The 15527-nt window shown below is 42.0% G+C and overlaps 1 protein-coding gene across 8 annotated transcripts in view; it reads left to right on the top strand.

Moving 5' to 3' along the window:
* CERS3 (ceramide synthase 3) overlaps nucleotides 1–15527 on the top strand; it is a 120198-nt gene that overhangs the window by 24921 nt on the left and 79750 nt on the right. For all 8 annotated transcript variants that reach the window (XM_042988197.1, XM_042988196.1, XM_007095854.3 and 5 more), the window contains one exon: nucleotides 14378–14551. In XM_042988197.1, coding sequence (XP_042844131.1) covers nucleotides 14379–14551 — 173 coding nt within the window. In that variant the 5' untranslated portion in view covers nucleotide 14378. The remainder of the gene's footprint in view (nucleotides 1–14377; nucleotides 14552–15527) is intronic.

Here is a 15527-nt window from a genome sequence, read left to right as displayed (position 1 = left end):
GCTGACTATTGGGCCACCTGGAAGGCCATGGCGCCATTGATGAGGAAATGTAAATAGTGACAGTACTAACACCTACAGCTTATTGAGCACTTCCTGGACGCCCCAAGTTACACAAAGTGATTTAGACACATGACCTTATTTAATGCCGACTTAGACTGTAGAGAAGTAAAAAATATTATGCCTATTTTGCAGATGAGGAATTCAAGGCTTAGAGGAAGTCATGCACTCTCCTAGCTCAGGTATCGGGAAAGGGTGACGATGAGCATTCAAAGTCCCAAACCCCTATTCCTTGGTAAGCCAATAGGCCTAGGGTTGCCCCATGTCCTGTCCCAGAAATTCTACCACGGTGTGTCGTGGTTGGGGGGTGCTGGGGTCTGGGTATCACCCTAGGGGAGTCTGATCATCGGGAAGGTCTCAACTAGATGACACTGTGTAGTATTGCCTCTGCAGGACTGTCTCCAAGTTTTCTGTTTGGCAAAGTTTGTGTCCATCACGTAGGCTTCCCTTACTGAAAGAAAGAAATGGAACTGGTTATCGTTTCCCAGCAGTGAGCAATGTGCAGGTTATGGGGAGAACGTAGTTGTGAAGGGGCAGGGGTGTCTCCTTACTCTCCCTTGGGGAATCTTTTTAAACTTAGAATTTAATCCTACTGTCTAAACCAGCCTGACGTCGGATTCTTGGCCAGACCCGGTAAGGGTTAAGATCATAAGATACCATGACTCTGTAACATAGGTCCAGCATTCTGCCGTGTTCAGGTATTTCTACATACCGAATCACTCTTAATCTGCAATAGGTCTCTGTGGAAGGCAGGACTGGCACCATGGAGCACGCGGAGAAAACAAAGATTCAGAGGGACTGAGTTGCTCAAGTTCACTTAGTTTTAGGAGGCAGGGCTGGCCCTCGAACCTTGGGCTTTCTGACACTAAAGCCATAGTTCTTTCTCAAGTTTTGTGACTGGTTGAAAGACAATGAATGAGCTACTTGAGCTGGTGTGTGAAGCACTACATTCTTTTTTTTTTTCTTCTTTTTAAATTTTTGATTATATTCATCAGTTACGGGCCTGCAGTTTGTGGGACAGTCTTGCTGACTCTTCTGACTACATGGAGGGGAGGCTCCTGCAGCAGCCCCCTTCCGCGCCACCCAGGAGGGCTCTGCAGACACGAGGCCAATCCTCTGGTCTCTCAAATGGGAGAACTGAGACAGGACCAGGGCGTCTCCTCAGGCTCTTCTGTGAGTCACCGTCAGCGAGCTTCCCAGCCCCCTTCTTGCCTACATCACTCACTTGTGCCTGTGACTAATAACAGGGTAATTTGTGGAGCAAGATGGGTGACTGACCAGGCCAGGGAAGAGAGCTTGCAAGAAAGGACTCGGTGGAGAGGAGCAAAATATTTAATAGCAGTTGGAAAGGAAATGGTGATGTGATGCTAACTGGGTTAAAATTTCTTTACATTGCAACAGCATTGCCTAGTTACCCAGCTATTCATTTACCTTTTAGACTTCGAAAGTTAACTTTAAAAGAATGGGGGGTGGGGGTGGGGAGGAATTCTACCTTTGAAGGCAGAATTATGAACAATCCATCCTATGTAACTTTCTCATAGATTCCCTCCCAATCATCTCTCGGCCCGTTTTCTTTGAACCCTAGGATTTACATGCTTCTAAGACTTATCTATTCTGTAACTTTGCTTCACATCCTTCTGATTTCAGTCATACCTGCTTTTCTGCAAGTTCTTAGCCATGTGACTGGTCTCAGTAAACATCCTTGATCAGGGCCTCGTTTTTGGCCCTGAGCTGGACTTTGGCAATGTCTGTCAATTAATGACTGGAACAGAGATAAAGTAGAAATGTGATAAAGTTGAAGAGGCATCTGGAAGAATTACATTTTGGTGAATCCTGTCTCCATAAGCTGCATTTTCTCTCTTATCTTCATTACCTTTGGCATCTCAAGTCAGTTTATATAGATAGATCTTTCTACTGGCTATGGAAGCACACTCTATTTTCTCTGGAATTGTTAGAGTACAAAAGATATTCTCATAGTTAGCTTTTGCATCTTTAAGAAGGCTATGAGAAGTTTTAGGTAGGTAACAAACTTGCCTTACTTCAAATCAGCCATTAGCTTTTGTAAGTGAAACATTTACATGAAAAAAATGATTGTCTTAAAATGTTAATGTGAAACAAATCACCTTAATAACACCTTTTAGTAATGGGAAACTGTGTGTGTATTGGGAAAAAGCTGGCTTTCCTGGGTTTGCTTGGACAGTGCACCTGTATTTCCCTAGGACTCCGTTTCTTCATATGTACAGGGCTGGACTGGATGATTGTATGGTTTTTAGAGCAAAATTTACTTTTGTTGATTTGAGTCATTAAGCAGAAATCGGTTATAAATTTTCCTAATATTGGATCATCAGTAACAAATTGTCAACAGTAACAATAATTTAAAATTTTCAACACCAAGAATTTTACCATTTTTTCATTCCTTCTAGTTTGCCTTTGCACACACACACACACACACACACACACACACACTGAGATGTATATGTATAAAGTAGTATAAAAATGAGATGATATACCATCATATCATTATAGTATAGATATAACTTTGAATTTTGGGGTTTTTTTTACAAGTCTAAACACTTCTCATTTTGGTAAACATCATAATTGTTAGTCTTAGCTGAATGTTGTTGCATAGAGCTAACAAATATACTTAAACCTTTCAGATTTTTAAAAATCATTATTATGAACACTGAGACTGAAGTAGTATTTATTAACTATAGCCTAAACATATTTTTTGTTCAGTTTCACATATATTCCTAGGTAGGCTTGAACATTTTGGTGACTCCTAAACTTATTACTCTAAAGGGTGGTATCATTTATGTTTTTTTTTTAAATGTAGTAGTTTTAACTATATCACAGCACTGTATATTATTTTTAAATAACTTAATTTAAGAGGTGTCAGTTAAAGAATTTAAAGTTAAAGAAGAAAGTTCATTTCAGCTCCTCCTCTTCAGAAGGGCAAATGATATTGAACAGCTTGACTCCAATTTATTATTATTTATTATTATTTATTTATTATTTATTATTTATTAACAGGCATGTGATAAAGTGATTTACAAACATTTACTCACTCACGGAGTACAGTTACCACCACTGTTTTATAGATGGAGAGATTGACATTGACATTAAGTTAGCTGTCTGGGGCACATAGTTAGTCAACTGTCAGAACCAGTTCTTAAATCCAGCAGTCTGCTCCAAAATCCATGTGCTTGACTACTGTGCTGTATACTGACTCCCTTAATATCTATTGAGCACTTACTGTTTGTACACTTACTGTATGCCAAGTTAGGGATGCTGTTGTGAGCAAAACAGGTGTCCCGCCTATTCTTGTGCATCTTGAAGTCTAAGGTGGGAGCCAGAATCCAATCAACATACAAACATGTAATTACAAATTTAACACAGGTTATGAAGGAAAAGAACAGGGGGGCGATGGCAATGTTTGGTTTAGATTTGGAGCAATGTGTGGTGGGGGGCAGGGGTCAGGGAAATCCTTGCTGGAACTCTTAGGGAGGCTTAAGTTGGGGCTTGAAGGATTAGGAGGAGAGAGTTGGGTGAAGATGGGGAAAAGGAGTCCTGGCAGAAGGAATAGTCAATGCACATACTGGGAGGCAGGTAAGAACTCTGTGTTTTGTTCTCAAGAGTCTGAAAGCAGACCTGACTTTCGAGATCACAAAGTGAGGAGCATGGGAGGCACAAGTCAGCCTGGAAAAGCAGACAGGGATCTAGTGTTCCAGGGTCATTCCCAGGAGACCATGCAGAGGTGAGGGCAGGCCATGAGGAGCTGCCTCCAAACAAAGGGGGGGCCGCTTGGACCCTAAGCCTCTGGCAGAGCCATCCCCACGTTGGGTTTTTCTGCACACAACAGCAAACAGTAAGTTGTGATTTTCTAGGAATTAAACTTCATTGGCTCAATATTTAAGTTAGGAAGCGGGCTATTTAAGCTAGGAACCCAGATCAAGGCGTATTGTGAAATTTTATTACAGAGCCAAGAGAAACATGGCCTGAAGAGAATGGCACTAGGGGATAGCCCTGGCTTCAAAGAGAGCTTGACCCCATACAGATGCCAAGTGCCTAGTTGGCATTTTAGGAGTTTATTAGTTTTGCTGGGAAAATATCCCAATTATGTTTACTAAACAGGGAGAACTTATTGCCCTAGTGGAAAGTGATGGCTGCTCATGGGGACATTAACCTAAGCCTTGGAATGGAGAAAGGAGCAGAGGAGGAGAAGCACATCTTTCTGAAATCTCCAGGCATCATTTAATCTGTAACCAAACTCTACACACAGTATTAGAAGGGAAAAATGAGAGGGTTCTCCCTTCTGCTTTGGAACTTCAGAGGCTTTTTTGACTTTTTGATTTTTTTTGTTCAGAATAACTTTAGCTTCTGTTAATTCATATTAGATTAAGCATATTAGATTAAAAATTGGACTTTTCCACCAAGGCAGTCTGGGCTCAATCAAGATTGGAGAAAATAAAGGATTGGCCAGTAGGAAGAACTGTATAGAATGCAGGGATCACTGCTGTAGGAAACCCTCATGACCCCTGGGGCTGAGCTAGAGCAGGCAAGGAAATGCCACCCTATCTGCACCGCCCCCTCCCCCTCCGCCAGAGGCACACCTGTTGGGGAAGACACAGAGGAATTACCAGCAGAATAGGCTGGAAAGCAGCCCCCTAGAACTTGCCAGGAATCTGCCCTCTAGAATGCGGGGGAGACCTAGTCACTGGAAAGTGTCTCACTGGCAGCACTCCCCAAGTACAAAACTCCCCAGGGAGAATCTGCTGGCTGCTCAGGGCTCCTGGAGCCTTTCACTGGGAGTGCACCAGAGTCAGGAAGCAAAACCCTTTCATCCTGCAACATCCCTCCACCATCCTCTATTGATAGAGCTCCAGGGCCAGCTGGCAAAGGGAAAATAGGAAAGGAAGCAGACCCGTTCACAGACAGGCAAAAAAAAAAACGGTGGATTTGCAGTTGAGAGGCAATGAATTGATAATTGGCACAGGCTCCATACAAGAAGCCCTGTAGGCAGAGCAAATCCTGAGCATGCTCCCCAGTAGGCAGAATACTAATGGAAATACAGGTCCCCAATTGACTTATTATTTTAAAAAGTCCCCCAGAGTTTTTAAATTATTGAATTTAAATTACTGAGCTCTTTATATATTCTAGATACAATGTTTTCCTATTGCAAATATTGCAAATATTTTCTCCCAGTCTATAGGCTTCCTTTTTGTTCTCTAAGTGATATTTTTGTTGTTGTTGAGCAGATGTCTCCAGATTTTATAATCTACCTGGAAAAAATATAACACAATATGGCAATGTAGTTCTTATTTCCTTCTCCTTCATATTTTTCTATATATATGAGAGTTACGGTCTGAGCTGTTAAAACAAAAAGGACCCAAAATTCAATGGCTTCTTGACAACAAGAGTTTCTTTCTCTTGTATGTAACTGTGCAGACATGTGGTAGGCCAGGATAATGGGCTAATTGGCCTCAAAGACTGCTTCTATCCTGTCATCCCTCTTTCTAGTTATTAGGATGGAAGAAAGAGAGAAACAGAGACACACAGCTTGGTATTTAGGGAGATTACTCAAGTGAATTCCACTGCTGTGTCATTGACGTGGACAGTCACGCATGGCCAAATCTAGCCACAGGGGAGGTTGGGCAGTGTCTCACATGGTAGGACAGCCACATGCCCAGGGAAAACCTGGGGCCAGGGGTATATGGGGACTATAACCAAAAGGAAGAATCATTGAATACTCAAGACATCCTGATACCCCTCAATGACATCTTTGAGGTGATATCCTGGTTGTGTTTGCAAATGCTCTGTATTTTTCTTTTTTTTAAGCTATAGGTCTGTCTTGAATTTCTTCAAGGTTTTAAATTGATATAATGGTAAAATTTAACATGAGAGAGTTACTTATCTTATTGTAAGTCAGTTACTTCTCTACACAGAGTATAGGTTTTGTTTATTTATTTATTTATTTATTTTTCATTCATTTTTCTCTTCAGTTTTCTCACTGTAAGCCCAAACATTTATAGGCTTTTAGTGCACTAATTTAATCACAATAAATATTCCTCAGAGGTAAGTTAGTCTATCACTTGCATTGTCTTATCCATTTGAAATGGCACAATTTATTTATTTTTAAGTTTTTATTTATTTTGAGAGAAAGCGCACCAGAGCACGCACGAGAGGGGAGGGGCAGGGAGAGACTCCCAAGCAGGTTCAGTGCTGTCAGTGCAGAGCCTGACACAGGACTTGATCTCACGAACTGTGAGATCATGCCCTGAACAGAAGTCAAGAGTCAGAGGCTTATAACTGAGCCACCCAGACGCCCCTTAAAATGCTTTTAGAGCTGGAATTTACAGTTGGCTCAGTCCTTACGCCATTGACAGGAAGCAAGTAGCTGCTAATGTTTTCCTATGTGTTTATCTTGAAGGCTTAACCAGTTTTTTTGGCCGAGTTAGTAGAATTCATTCCAAAGAAAACACAAACAGATGAAATGTAGATAAACATATTTACCTGATCCCTTGTACCAAATTTTAAAAATTGTTTTGCAACTAATAAAAATGAGATGGTTTTTAGATAATTAAATTACATATCACTTTTGGCTCTAGCGTCACTCCTTGATTGTTCAAAAGTCTATGCCAGCCTCGGCAAACCTTCTGTCCATCCATTCAACAAGTCCTTACTTGGTGTGTACTGTGTGGCAAGCCTCGGGTGTACAATAGTGAACAATCCAGGCACACTCTTTGCTCCTCTGGAGTTGCCTTTCTTGTTAGCAGAGGACCCTGGTCCCACTGTAATCTGGCCGGTCACCCAGTCTCCAAAGCTCTCACCAACTCTCACATCCTCCAACACTAATAATACTCTGAGATAGTGAACATCGATTCAAATGGGTCTTTCCATCACTTTATTGCTCAGAAATACACCGTAACTTCAATTAGAGTTGTCTGCCTAGTTTCCCATTTCTCGTCACTGGCCTCTGAGAGCTGTGTTCTGTTCTGTAGACTCCCTCTCTCGTCACTCTCCTCTCTCCAAGAGATATGTTCTGTAGTGTTATCTCCTCAGGTAATGGGGTTACTTACAGTCGGTACTGCATGGATAATTAGCAGTAGGGATTGCATGGATAATTACCAGAATTTGATAGTTTGCCCAAAATTTCAGCCTAACTTGGAGTTCTCACCTCAGCAAGGGTTCAAGTGCCACATTTTTTTTTAGTACTTTGCAAAAATGTTGCTTCAAATAGTGATGAACTTGTGGTCCAGATGGTTTTATTTCTTCAGTCCTAAGGTCAAATTTAATGGTGTTCATTTGAGAAAGTGGCTCAGCAGGCTTCTTTCACCCTGTTGGGGTTCTGTATCCATGAGGTCAGAAAATCATGAGTCATAAAAACCCACATTAGTTAGACTGTCTTCCTGCAAACTACTGGCAGCTGCAGCCGCAAACAGGGTTTGAAACTTCCACAGTATTGGCAGGTGGGAAAACACAGCTGGACTGTGATGCTACCTCCAATACTGATACTTCCTCAAAGTGAAAAGAAATAAATGCAGGTATTTTTCTTGCAAATATTTCTTACTTTAAAAAAGAGCTTCAGATATTTTTAATGTAAATACTACGGTTCCTTCAGATATTTTTATATAAATAGGAGTTGCAGTACTCAGAGAATGGACGAGGGATGGGAAAGGGGGACTTTTGAGTAGCAGATGAGAAAAAAAAAAAAGAAAGGCACTGGGAGTGGCCAACGAGTAAAATACATTTGCTTAAAGAGCGTACCAAGCAGAGACAGAAGAGTTGTCAACAGAGCTGACAATATTTCAGTTGCCAGAAAGGCCTAGAGCTGAGCTAAAGGAATGGAGAGGTGGGCTGCGAATTTGCCATGGGAGTCAGTGGGCTTCCCAGACTGTCCCAGACGCCACCGGCATAGAGGCCTTGAATGACAGATTCATTGTTGCCAATGCTCAGGATTGTGCTTACAGCAGTAACCTGTGTAGGCTTTTAAAAATGCAGGCTTTTCCTGGGATGCCTAGGTGATTCAGCCGGTTGAGCATCTGGACTCTTGATTTCAGCTCAGGTCACGATCCTCGGTTATGATCCCAATGTCGTGCCACATCAGGCTCCCTGCTGAGCATGGAGCCTGCTTAAGATCCTCTCTCTCTCTCTCTCTCTCTCTCCCCCCCCCCCTCTGCCCCTCTCCCCTCCTCGAATGTGAGCTCTCTCTCTCTCTCTAACATAAAAAAATGCAAGTATTCCCCCATGTCAGTATTTTCTAATTCTCTTTCCACCTGGCTATTATTGAAATATTGCTATACTTCATTAACACAGCATAAAGATATCGCTTCACTGGCTGCACAGGTAATATATCTTGTCATCTACCACGCATCTTTTTATGGCTGTGTCAGGGAGGCCAGCAGCCTCTTTTACACTGAACCAAAAAATACCTTACACAGTGACTATTAATAATGCCACTGTGATTTGAAACTTAGGCAGTGCAGGAGCCAAAATGGAAGAGGGAGAGGAGAAAGGGGATAAATAAGTGCTCGTTGTCTGCAAGATGAGGTCAGGGGGAGGAACTGACAAATGCTACAGGCTGCCTGCCCCTAGATTCCTGCTTCTCCGTGTAAGCCCTCTTGGTTAGAGGCAACAAAATCCACCTCTCTCTTAACCATCTTAAACACAGGGCTTCATTGGAAGCAGCCCACAGCCCTGAAGGAAGGCCGGTGGATCAGACTTGGATGACAGTGGAAACCAAGAAACCGGGGTTGGGGGGTGGGGTGGGGGGATGGGATCAGGAAGGCCAAAAAGCTAAGAGATGACAACGATCTTTTCAACAGCAGCGGCCTAGGCAGGATGCCATCGGCTGCCGCTGGATATCGCTGTCTGCTCCAGACTCAAAGCCCTGAGAAAAGCATCCAGCTGGCCAAGCCTAGGCCATCCCAGCCAACTGTCAGCAGATGGAGAACGGTCCATGTTGGCTCTCTCAGTGGGAAAGGCAGTGCTCCGCCCCCCCCCCCCTTGGTGGTGATTTCCCCTGCTGCTCTGAGAGCCAGATGCTGGGCTACCTCCAAAATGGCATGTCTGATACACTAGGGTCAGGGAGAGGTGGCTATAAAGGAGGCCAGAGGTACTGGCACAGGCTTGTGGCCGTAGGAACAGCTAGCAGGAGGCTGAGGGACCGTGACCTGTTTCTTGCTAGTAGACCCAAGTGGCCCAGAGGATTGGAGACTGCTGGCCCCGGTTTTCTTCAGCTCATTTCTCTGTGTTTAGCCTCTGATCTCATCCTGAGAGAAGTAACAGGATGGTAGAGAGGCTGGCTGGAGGCATCGCCTGAATTTTTAAAGCCCACTGCTAGAGCTAAAATGTGGGCTTGTGGATGTCTACCGAACACCCTTACACCCAGGGGGGCGATCATCTAGGACAGCCGCTTCTCCTTCAGGGCGGTTAGTCTGTTTTTGCTTTTTAAAGCATGCTATTTCTTTCCCCCAGAAAGTCATGAACTTTAAATCATGCTGAAATCTGAATCTGGATATAGTCTTTCCTTCATTTAATTACTTTTCTTGGTTCGTGGACACAAGCTTGACACAGGTGAATTTGGGAGGTAAACATAAGCCCCATAAATGAAATAATGGGAAGCTTTAGCAGGATGAGCTCTGGGTTAAAAGGGTTGAAGCGGAAGAGGCTTCTTTGTTTAATTTTTTAAAAGTTTATTTATTTATTTATTTATTTATTTATTTATTTATTTAGAGAGCAGGGGAGGGGCAGAGAGAGAGGGAGAGAGAGAATCCCAAGCAGGCTCCACGCTGTCAGTGAGGAGCCTGATGCAGAGCCTGAACTCATGAACCACGAGATCATGACCTGAGCCTAAATGAAGAGTCGGACGTTTAACTGACTGAGCCATCCAGGCACCCTGTGGAGGAAGCTTCTTTCCTGTTTCTTTTTTCTTTTTTTGTGATGTAATTCATATACCACACAATTCACCCATCTAAAGTGTGCAATTCAACATTTTTTAGTATCTTCATGGTTGTGTAGCCAACACCACATTCAATCTTTGAACATTTTCATCAGCCCAAAAAGAAACCCTGTACCCATTATCAATCACTCCCCATTTCGCCCCACACTCCCTTCATACACCCTAAGGAACTAGTAACCTACATTCTGTCCCTATGGATTTACCTCTTCCGGACATTTCACATAAATGGAATCATACAATATGTGGCCTTTTGTGTCTGGCTCCTTAGCACATTTTCGAGAGCCATCCATGTTGTAGCATGAATCCTTCCAATTCTCCTACATACCCTCTTGAATGCCTACATGTAGAATTGCTGGGTCATACAGTAACTCCACGGTGAACGTTTCAAGGAACTGCCAGACTGTCTTCCACAGCATCTGTACCATTTTACTTCCCACCAGCCATGTCCTCCACATCCTTGCCAACACCTGTTATCTTTATGATGATAACCATCCTACTGGGTGTGAACAGTACCTCTGAGGTGGTTTTGATTTGCATTTCCTTCATGGCTAATGAAGTTGAGAGTTTTTTTCATGAGCTTAGTGGCCATTTGTGTATCTTCTTTGGTGAGATATTCAGGTTCAGATTCTTTGCCCATTTTTAAGTTGGATTACGTGTCCTTTTATTATTGAGTTGCAAGAGTTTTTTATATAGTCTAAATACAAATCACTGATCAGACATATGATTTTCAGGTATTTTCTCCTATCCTGTGGGTTGTCTTCTTCACTTCCTGATGGTGTTCCTTTGGGCACAAAAGGTTTTCATTTTGATGAAATCCAATTTATCAATTATAAAAATTTTGGCATTTGTGCTTTTGGTGTGATATGTAAGGAGGCTTTGACTAACCCACAGGACTGCGTAAACCTATCTAGTCTTCTAAGAGTGTTTTAATTTTAGCCCTATAAGGGTCCATAAATGCCTATAAGGTTTGTGCTTCGTGTTGAGTTAAACTTTGTGAATGGTGTGAAGAAGGGATCCTTGACTGTTTGAAGCAGCAATAACTGATGTTTGGTGGCAGCACATAAAAAAGAATGAATAAATAATTAGATTTATTTTTTTCGCAGTCTGAGCCACATTTTCCAGGGGCCACCCTCAACTTTTGTATTGTTTCTATTTCCCTTTAAATGTTTTAAGCTGTGGGATATTAGCATTACTATGGCTTTCAACATCTTGGTTCATTGCTTGCATATGAGGCACAAGGGCATAATTTAGAGTGGCAACTCCTAAATAGCTGTTGTAAACTATTTATTTAATTGGTTTTCACTCTGGACAAAATAATCTGTGCTGCCTGGAGTTGCATTCTAGGAGTGAGCGAACTATTTTGTATAACAATTACTATAACAATAGCAAAAGAAAAAGTAACTCAATCACCATTGCTGTTTGTTCCCTGAACCCTAGATTATTAAGTTAAAAAAAAATTTTTTAACATTGATTTATTTTTTTGAGAGACAGAGACAGAGTGCAAGTGGGGGAGGGGCAGAGAGAGAGGGAGACACAGAATCCGAAGCAGGCTCCAGGCTCCGAGCTATCAGCACAGAACCCCACCCGAGGCTCAAACCCACAAACTGTGAGATCATGACCTGCGCCAAAGTTGGAAGCTTAACCGACTGAGCCACCCAGGCACCCTTAGACTATTAAATTTACAGCTAACAAAGTTATGAACATACTGAGGCAAAGTTTTAGGGGGAAAAAAAAAATCTCTCTGCCCTTGCAGGTGTAGCTCATTCTGATGTGGTGAAGGTCAAGGCCTGGCCCAAGATTTGCCCATTACACAGAGCCTCCCATGGCCAGAGTTGGTTTCTGAGATCTGTAGGAAGTTTGAATTTCAGCTGGAGTTGGACTCAAGGCTTAGGCCTGTTCTTTTACTGAGCTGTATCTGGCCATGCATTCAAAACAGATTACCTCTCTTCATGCCTTCTTTTGGCCAGTTATGTCAGATGGCCCAGGCAACCGAGCTTGAATCGCCAGTTCCCTTCCCAAAGTGTGTGACTTCCCCTTCCTGACTACCCTCTCCCCTGTTCTCACTGCCTCCCTCTGAGTCCAGAGCCACGAGTCCTGACTCAGTCATAAGCTCCCTGAGTCCAGGATCACCCCTTTCCTTTCTGTAGCCCCACAGCCTGATAGGGAGGAAATATCAACTAGTCTTTCTTGATTATCTTCATTCCATATTTGCACAACTGCAGCTATATTCATAGGACTCATCCTCCCCCAGAGTAGAAATCAGAGTGAAATAATTAACACATGAGAAAGAAGGCAGCACTTCTCTTTCTGCACACAAGCCTTGCAGCTGTGGGTGTGACCGAGTTAGTGCTACTTCGGATAAGCACATCTCTTAACATTGGATGAGAGACGAAATGAAGCACGGAATTATCTCAGCAGGCTTCAGCTGTTGCTTGGGGTGTGGATTTTTCAGAAGGATATCGGGGTCCACACTCCGGAATTCTTCCTCACCTGAAGTTGGAAATCTGTAACGTCAGGACTCCACCCTCTGATCCTCACCTCTGATTGAGACTTCCTGCCCTCTGGGGTCCTTAGTCCCTCCCATCATACTTGTTCTTTGACCTCTGCTTCTTGGGGTTGTCTATTTCCCCCTTCAACCTCACTTCTCTCTTAATTCTTTGTTCTCTACCTCGTCGGGATCTCATGTGTAGTCTCATGTAGGATGTTACTATCAGCATACTCAGTGCCTGATGCCAGCACTGCAGTGCAAGCCTTCCCATTGCTGACTGTATTCAGCGCTTGAAACTCCTAATTGCTCTCCAGTCTTCCTGTCTCCTGAAACGGACTCCATACCACTGCCAACCAAGTAGCCACATATGTGCCTGGCCAGGGGACTCACGGGGCCTTAACATCCAGCCCTCAGCCCCCTGGGTAGAAGGGCTGTGTCTGCCCAGAGGCGACGCCATCCTCCTATCTGCAGAAAGACACCATTTGGGCTCACAGAGGACCTGGCTGCCAAGTGGCCTTTGAAAAATATCTGACCATTTTACTCCTTTGCATAATACTGTTCAGTGGGTGTCATTAGCTAAAGTCCAAGCTACTTAGCATGGGTCTCACACCCTCCATGACAAAGTCCTACTTGACTCACCAGCCTTTTGATGAGAGTGACCATATGATTTATTGGCCAAACTAGAGCACTTCTGAAAGTAAGGGGGCACTATTAAGAAGCGTGCCGAGGCAATGAACTTAGACTGTCGGGGCACCTGTGTGTAACCATCCCACACCTTGGATTCTTACACTGTAGTAGTACCAAACTGCTGGTCGTGTTCAACGGGAACTGCAATATTTACAAATCAAGATGTTTCGATAGAGTTACTTTGACCACCTTGTGATCAATCTGAGGACATTTTGATTCCTTTCTCTGATTAACTATTAAAAGATGAAATCAAAACATCCTCAAGGTCAATATGTCAAGACTAAAAATTGTTCATAGCTTAAACAATGAGATTAGGGCATCTAATTCTGTTTTCTTCTTTGTTTCTGGTTATTTGATCATAGCATTTTTCCCTCCTTAAAACTTCTATTTCCCACTCCCATTTCCTGCCTTTCCCTAGTTTATCTCCATTATTGTTCAGGACATCTCAAGGATCATCTGTTCCAGGGATCTTTCTCTGACACTTCCTGGCTGGGCTCAGTGCCCATCATCTCGTTCCAACAACACCCTGTGCCTTTTTTATTGTACCTAAAAAAGATATGTCAAAGTCATCTAGATATTCAGGCCTGCCTTGCCCACAAGACTGTAAGGTCCTCAAGGCAAGAATGCTATCTTTTCAATCTTTATATTTTCAGTGCCTAGCACAGTGGTTGACAAATAATAGAATCTCAATAAATATTTGTTGACATGAACAGATTTGAGCTCCTTATTGTACTATGAAATTAAATATACTTATTCTTTATTTCCCAAAGAAGTTATCAGGGTATTAATGTAGATTTATACATACTTGGAGCTTTCATGAGGTTGACCTTGGGCATGTTGAAGGTGTAGAGATAGATTACTGTTAAATAATTTTTCATACCATAGATAGAGTCATAGAAGAGGAAGAAACATACCCATGATATCAATGTATGTTGTGCCAAAAGTATGAACAGTGGTATGTTAAACTTCAGTTTGCCATGCCACAGCCAAATTGTTCTGAGAGTATCGGCAGAGTAATTCTTGTTTAATGCAATGAACAATCATGAAACCCATTGAATAACAGGATTCCATTTTGCCTTGTCTTCAAAACTCTCTGGCATAGGTATTTTGAGTAATGGTGTTCGATGTTATTTTAATTTTAAGTATTTGCTTTATAAGCCTAACATATTCTTTTTCCATCTCTCTAGAATGTTTCAGACGTTTAAAGAATGGTTTTGGTTGGAACGGTTCTGGCTTCCTCCAACAATAAAGTGGTCAGATCTTGAAGATCATGATGGACTTGTCTTTGTAAAACCCTCTCATTTGTACATGACAATTCCGTATGCTTTCGTCTTGCTGGTTATCAGACATTTCTTTGAAAAGTAAGTAGTATTTGTGTGTCTTTCCTTCCCATTCCTCTTCTTTGCCCCAACTCTGGAATACTGGAATCTTTGTAAGAACGTTAAATAATCTGTTGTTCAGAGGTGGCCATTAATGGGCTACAGATTTCTGGGGGAGTTCATCAAATAGTATATATGCCAAACATTATCTAGAAGCCAAACAAGTGAAAATTAGGAGCACAATCTCCTCAAGTGTGTTAGTTTCACAGTGAAGAAAATTGAGGTCAAGAGATGTTAAGGATCATAGGACTTATTAGTGCCAGTGACAACGTGGGGACCCACTTCATCTTCCATGTCCCATGCTGTCTGACAAAGGATAAATGTTCCCAGAAAGTCAGTGCTAGAAGAGTCTGTGTCATTTTAGAATGCCTATAAAATAGCAAAAATGGCTCATTAAAGACCAAACTTAATATTTGCTTTATAGCATAATTTTAAAGGTTTACTGAAAGTTTTAATAGCAGTCCTTCATTCCAAAGTATAAGGAAATCAAAGAAAAAATATCAATTTGCTTTCTCAGAAAAAGCAAACTTTTCTTTTTCTTTAATTTAATTTAAATAGATACTGCTTCCAACCTTTTTATTAAAACTGTGCTTGTGTTATGATAACAGGAGATAAATGTTCATCTATAATCTCCATGGCTGTCTCTATTTCAAAAACTGTTATTAGCACATTAACTTTTTTGGAGCAAAAAGAATATTTGAATGTCAAAGTTGGAAAAACTTAAGACAAAACTTGATAAAGATCATTTAGTCCAAGACTAACTGTAATTCAGATCATATGTTTATAACCATTTGCAGGGTCCTTATCTCAAGAGTTAGTTTGACCAACTCTGCTTCATAGACTCTCCAAAAGGTTTTTGTGCAAATAACAACTTTACTTGGGCCAACAATGTGCTATTGCTATCGAGAGGAAGAGGAAGCCCCTGGATACCACTTAAACTTTAGCTGGAAACATTTGC

Source organism: Panthera tigris, chromosome B3, assembly GCF_018350195.1.
Source record: "Panthera tigris isolate Pti1 chromosome B3, P.tigris_Pti1_mat1.1, whole genome shotgun sequence".
NCBI lineage: Eukaryota > Metazoa > Chordata > Mammalia > Carnivora > Felidae > Panthera > Panthera tigris.
Note: the sequence above shows the minus strand (reverse complement) of the source record. Positions and strands in the feature narration are given on the sequence as shown.